This window comes from Bison bison, unplaced genomic scaffold (assembly GCF_000754665.1).
Source record: "Bison bison bison isolate TAMUID 2011002044 unplaced genomic scaffold, Bison_UMD1.0 scf7180017864180, whole genome shotgun sequence".
Taxonomy (NCBI): domain Eukaryota; kingdom Metazoa; phylum Chordata; class Mammalia; order Artiodactyla; family Bovidae; genus Bison; species Bison bison.
In genome coordinates this window covers 9,974,071-9,980,060 of record NW_011494752.1, presented here as the reverse complement: position 1 = coordinate 9,980,060, position 5,990 = coordinate 9,974,071, and the positions used below count along the sequence as shown (strand labels likewise).

The following is a 5,990-nucleotide window of genomic DNA, read 5'->3' as shown; positions in this document are numbered from 1 at the left end:
GGGCCTCAAGGAGTTAGATGCGACTTGAGCACACAAACACGCACACCTCAGTGGTTACATAAACTGGATAAATGCTGGACTAAACTAAACTAAATTTTAGGATTTTTTATAGCAAGACTTCACCAAGATGTGGACAGTCTAACAAGGACTATACAGCTTTAAAGCGGGGGGGTTGGGGATAGCATATCTGATTAAGTTCCCTAAACTTGTTGGGTCACGTTATTAACTTTTTTAAATAGCAGCTTGATGAACTGGTATTTCTTGGAACATACAATGGGAATCAAATGAGTTATTCCTTAACTGTCACAGCAACAAGATGTGTGAGGCAGATTGGATGTAATGGCTCAGAACTGGAAAGACCCACAGGGTTCTGGTTCCTCCATATCCTAGCTCTTAACTTTGGTTAAGTTACTTTTTTGTGATTTAGATTCCATAGTTTAGAAAAAGGTGAGGCGGGGGGGACAAATTATATACATGTGTACCATTCTGTGTATTTAATGCTTATCATAGGATTGCTGAGAGGATTATATGAGCCACTAATAAGATACAATTTCCCCCCTGCTTCTCCCTACCCCTCAGAACTGGAGTTTTGAAGCATTCAAATGAGTCCCAGACTTACTTATGTTTTTACTATTTCTCTGAATGACTTGCCCTATTTCCTGTGAACCTAAGTCCTATTTTAAAAGACCAGCTCAAAAGAAAAGCTTTTCAAAGTTTCCTTACTCCAACTCTGTGAAAAGAAAATTCATGCTTTTCCCCATTTTGGGTCCACAGTATTTTCTCTGTCATGCAGTTACAGCTTTCATTATGTTATATAACAAGTTATTAACTTCCTGCTTTTCAAGTTAGAATAAATCAGGAAGGTGGCTAATGTTTAATCCATACATGTTTTCAATGAGTTGGGGATTTTAAAAGTAATTTTTTATTTTTTTTTAATTTTTTTTTTTAAAAGTAATTTTAAAAATTACAAAGAAAGTTAGATGCAGAGGAAACAATGAAAGACAACAATACAGATACTAATATATCAGTATGTGTCCAGAGTCTGGTAGGTCTTATATTTTTGAAAAAATTTTGATTTCTGGCCTCAACCCACTAGAAAACAAGAAGAAATTTAGTAAAGAATCTCCTGTACCTATAATACTTTGTAAATAAAATTCAACCATCTCAAAATAAATTTTGCTTATATTGATTTCCATAGTTGATAAAAACATAAAATTAAAAGCAAAAAAAAAAAAAAAAAACCATTACTTGCATCTATTTGCAATTATTATCTTTAATAGAATAAACTGAGAAAAGTGCTTAGATTGAAATTCTCATTATATATGAAAAATGGTTTAATCTTTACTGCCAATAAAATTTTTTTTTGAGGAAAAAAAATGTTAATCAAAGCAAGAAGTATACATAAAGAGGTTATTTGTAATAGAGATAAACTGGGGGGGGAAAACTTCTAAATATACATACAATAATAAGGAACCAGAGATCAAATTGCCAACATCCGTTGGATCATCGAAAAAGCAAAAGAGTTCCAGAAAAACATCTACTTCTGCTTTATTGACTATGCCAAAGCCTTTGACTGTGTGGATCACAACAAACTGGAAAATTCTTAAAGACATGCGAATACCAGACTACCTGACCTGCCTCCTGAGGAACTGGTATGCCTGTCAAGAAGCAACAGTTAGAACTGGACATGGAACAACAGACTCGTTCCAAATCGGGAAAGGAGTACATCAAGGCTGTACATTGTCACCCTGCTTATTTAACTTATATGCAGAGTACATCATGTGAAATGCCAGGCTGGATGAAGCACAAGCTGGGGTCAAGATTGCCAGGAGAAATGTCAATAACCTCAGATATGCCTATGACACCACCCTTATGGCAGAAAGCGAAGAACTAGAGCCTGTTGATGAAAGTGAAAGAGGAGAGTGAAAAAATTGGCTTAAAGCTCAACATTCAGAAAAATAAGATCATGGCATCACATCACTTCATGGCAAATAGATGGGAAACACTGGAAACAGTTGACAGACTTTATTTTTGGGGGTCCAAAATCACTGCAATGAAATTAGAAGATGCTTGCTTCTTGGAAGAAAAGCTATGACCAACCTAGACAGTATATTAAAAAGCAGAGACATTACTTTGCCAACAAAGGTCTGTCTAGTCAAAACTATGGTGTTTCCAGTAGTCATGTATAGATGTGAGAGTTGGACCATAAAGAAAGCTGAACACCGAAGAATTGATGCTTTTGAACTGTGGTGTTAGTGTTGGAGAAAACTCTTGAGAGTCCCTTGGACTGTAAAGGGATCCAACCAGTCAATCTTAATGAAAATCAGTCATGAATATTCATTGGAAGGACTGATGCTGAAGCTGAAACTCCAATACTTGACCACCTGATGTGAAGAACCGACACACTGGAAAAGACCCTGATACAAGCAGGAGAAAGGGACAACAGAGGATGAGATGGTTGGATGGCATCACTGACTCGATGGACATGAGTTTGAGTAAGCTCTGGGAGTTGGTGATGGACAGGGAAGCCTGGTGCGTTGCAGTCCATGGGGTTGCAAAGAGTCGGACATGACTGAGTGAGTGAACTGAATTGAAGGGATGACTAACTAAAAGACTTCCTTGGTGGCTCAATGCTGGAGACACAGGCTTTATCCCTGGGTTGGGAAGATCCCCTGGAGAAGGAAATGGCAACCCACTCCAGTATTCTTGCCTGGGAAATCCCATGGACTGAGGAGCCTGGCGGGCTACAGCCCATGGGGTCCCGACTTAGCGACTAAACAACAACAAACTAAATTAAGGTTTATCCCTATGAAACCATTTAAAAGGCTATATACCTAGTTCTAATTAATATGGATAAATGTTTAAATTAAAAGTTTCAGAAAGATGTGTTCATTACCTAACTCGTTTCAGTTTTATTCCCAGGGCAGAGTATACCTCCTAGCAGACAGACTTTATTTAATGAAAAAAAATTTTTTTTTTAGTCAAGACTTTTTAAAGAGAAGTTTTAGGCTCACAGCAAACTTGAAGGTAAGATACAGAGAGTTCCCAGAGACTCCCTGCCCCACACTTCCACAGCCTCCCCATTATCAGATCTCCCACTGGATGGTACATTTGTTACAACTGGTGAACCTCCACTGACACCATCATCATCCGAAGTCCACACTTTCCATTAGGTTCACTCCTGGTCTTGTACAATCCGTGGGTTTGGAGAAAAGTATGACAACCCACCCCAGTATTCTTGCCTAGAAGATCCCATGGACTGAGGAGCCTGTCGGGCCACAGTCCCTGGGGTTGCAAAGAGTCAGACACAACTTAGTGAATGAGCATGCATATAATGACATGTATCCATCATTATAGTACCAGAGTATTTTCACTGCCCTAAGAATCCTCTGTGCTCTGTCTATACATCCTTTCTCCCATCCAAGCCCCTGATCCCCACTTTTTACTGTCTCCGTAGTTTTGCCTTTTCTTGATTGTCACGTAGGTGGAGTCATACAGTACAAAGCCTTTTCAGATTGGCGTCTTTCATTTAGTAATACGCATGTAAGATTCCTTCTTTTCATGACTTGACAGGTCATGTCTTTTTAGCTCTAATATTCCACTGTCTGAATGGACCACAGTTTATCCACACACCTACTGAAGGACATCTTGGTTGCTTTCATGTTTTGGCAATTACAAATAAAGCTGCCTTAAACATCTGGGTGTAGGTTTTTGGATGAACATGTTTTCACTTTCTTTGGATAAATACCAAGGAGGGTTATTGCTGATAAGTGTATGTTTAGGTTTGTAAGAGATTACCAAACTAACTTCCTTACAAAGTGACTGCACCATTTTGTGTTCCCATCAACAGTGAATGAGAATTCCTTTGCTCCACATCCTCACCAGCATTTTCTGGATTTTGGCCATTTATTATTATTATTTAATCTCTTGGCCGTGCTGTTTGGCATGTGGGACCTGAGTTCCTTGACTAGAGATGGAACCGGCACCCCCTACATTGGCAGCCTGTAGTCTTAACCACTGGTCTGCCAGGGAAGTTCCCTGCCTATATTAATAGTGATTAGTACACAAAAGTTTTTAATAAATATTTAAGAAATTAATGACAAAGTAATACTCTGTGACAAATCGTATAAAACATGCTTATTGGGAAAAATCTGTATAGAAAAAGAACTGGTAGGAAACACAACCAAATGAGAAAAGAGCTGATTGGGCATGTTACAACCAGCTTTATTGAGGTATGGTTTTTACATACCATCCATTTCACCCACTGTATATGTACAGTTTAGTTATTTCATTTATACAGCTGTGCAATTATCACCATAATACAGCATAATGGTCAATTTCTGTTTTCTCATCCCATCTTTTCTGTACGGTAAAGGAGGATTTATTCTTTGAAAGGTCCCTTCAGTGAAAGCTGGGTGGAGTGGACCGCTAAAATGACCTGTAAGATTACTCTCTAGTCTAATGGGCTCTCCCCTCGGTTTGACATGTACATTTTCTAGCACAGAATGAAGAGTTCAGCAGTCATGACACGGCCTAGATTCTGTTTGGTCGTTATTCTTGGCCCTCCTGTGAATGAAAAGGTTTCACAGAATACAGATTACAGCCAGTTCCCAGCGCAGATGTAGGTATTTATCGGAAGCAAATGCTCTCCAATCGCGGTAGCCGGGAGCCTGGCGCACATGCGGCCCACGTGCCCCCACTCCGGGAAGCCGACCCTGGCTGGGATCACGGATTCTCGCCCCAGAAAAGGGTCCTCCTTCAGTGTATTCATTCGCCTGGCGCCTACGACAGAAACCTCTTCGGTAAGAGGCTGACTGAAACAGGCCGGCGCCTGAATTATCTCCGCCGCCCCGAGTCCCCGCGCCCCGCCTACAGCCTCCTACCTGCGGAGAAGCAGAGCAGGAACAACTGGTGCCGCAGGCGGGCCAAGCCTAGAATAGTGGGAGCAAAGAACATGGCTTCATCGTCGGGGTGCGCCGTCACCAGAAGTGTCCGGCTTCCGCCTCCGGGCAGGCCAGCCTGCTCCGGCCTCGTCATTCGCTCCCAGGAGCCCCAAACCCAGAGAACGCCCCATACCAGGACAGCCGCCGCCAAACACAGAAGCGGCGCCGCCACTTCCATGCCCCAAGAGGAGAAAGTGCGCCTGCGCAGATCGGGAGGCTGCCGCCGGGCCGACTCCGGCGGGAAAACCGAGCTCGCGGAAACCCCGTTCCGACTGTAAGTCCGTCCCGCCGGTCTCCCCAACGGCCGGAGGCTTTAAGCGTCGGGCTGTGTGCTCGGACACGGACGCCTCTCAGGCCCTCTTCACGGGCTCTCGCTACTTTAAGCGCCCTTTACGAGCTCTCATACCCGCTCGGCTTTAGGGCTGAGCGACCCCCTTGCCGTCCACACAGAACTTAAGGGGAAGCGTCTGAAAAGAACCCCCAACCTCTTGAGTGCGAGTTCTCTTCATGTCACTTTTTTATCACTCGTTTCTTAAAACCCGGGCTTTCTCGTAACTATCCGGGTGGACACCGACTGTGTTTCTCCTCCCTAATTGTGGGATGTGAAGTGGCGGCTTCTCTAAAGGAACAGTATGCGGTGGCGAGGCCCGTCCGGTCAGTTCCTTGGGAGCGTGAGGCCGAGAGCGTACTTGGCGGGCGCGGGGGCCCGGGATCCTCGGAGGGAGGGCTGGCATCCCAGGCCGGTCGGCCGCGCGCGGTGTTTGAGGGAGGCCCGCTGCGAACGCAGCCCGAGCCCGGGAAGCAGCGAGCTGGTGGCCGCGCGACCCCGGCAGCCCGGGCTCGAAGGCCCGCGTCTTTCCCTCTCCCACGCCCACGGGGAGGCCCGGGCGCGATGGCTCCGCGTTGGGGCCGCCGCTGTCGCCGGACCGAGGCAGGATGCCAGGAGGTCGGACACGGGCAACCCAGGAAACTCGGCCAGCGGAGGGAGTCGGCCTGCCAGCCTCCGGAAGGAGGAGGAGCCGGCGCCGGAGCCGCCTCAGCCGCGGT

At 44.8% G+C, this 5,990-nt stretch overlaps 2 protein-coding genes across 4 annotated transcripts in view; one reads left to right on the top strand and one right to left on the bottom strand.

The window, feature by feature from the left end:
* PIGL (phosphatidylinositol glycan anchor biosynthesis, class L) overlaps positions 1 to 5,125 on the bottom strand; it is a 42,015-nt gene extending 36,890 nt beyond the window's left edge. Inside the window, exon 1 of one of the 2 annotated variants that reach the window (XM_010842944.1) lies at positions 4,884 to 5,125. In XM_010842944.1, the coding sequence (XP_010841246.1) occupies positions 4,884 to 5,121 (238 nt within the window). In that variant the 5' untranslated portion in view covers positions 5,122 to 5,125. The remainder of the gene's footprint in view (positions 1 to 4,883) is intronic. The other variant, XM_010842945.1, reaches the window with a different exon arrangement.
* Positions 5,126 to 5,226: 101 nt separating this feature from the next.
* Positions 5,227 to 5,990, top strand: part of NCOR1 (nuclear receptor corepressor 1) — a 115,126-nt gene continuing 114,362 nt past the window's right edge. The window contains exon 1 of one of the 2 annotated variants that reach the window (XM_010842960.1): positions 5,227 to 5,597. The gene's annotated coding sequence lies outside the window, so the exon portion shown is untranslated. The remainder of the gene's footprint in view (positions 5,598 to 5,990) is intronic. The other variant, XM_010842947.1, reaches the window with a different exon arrangement.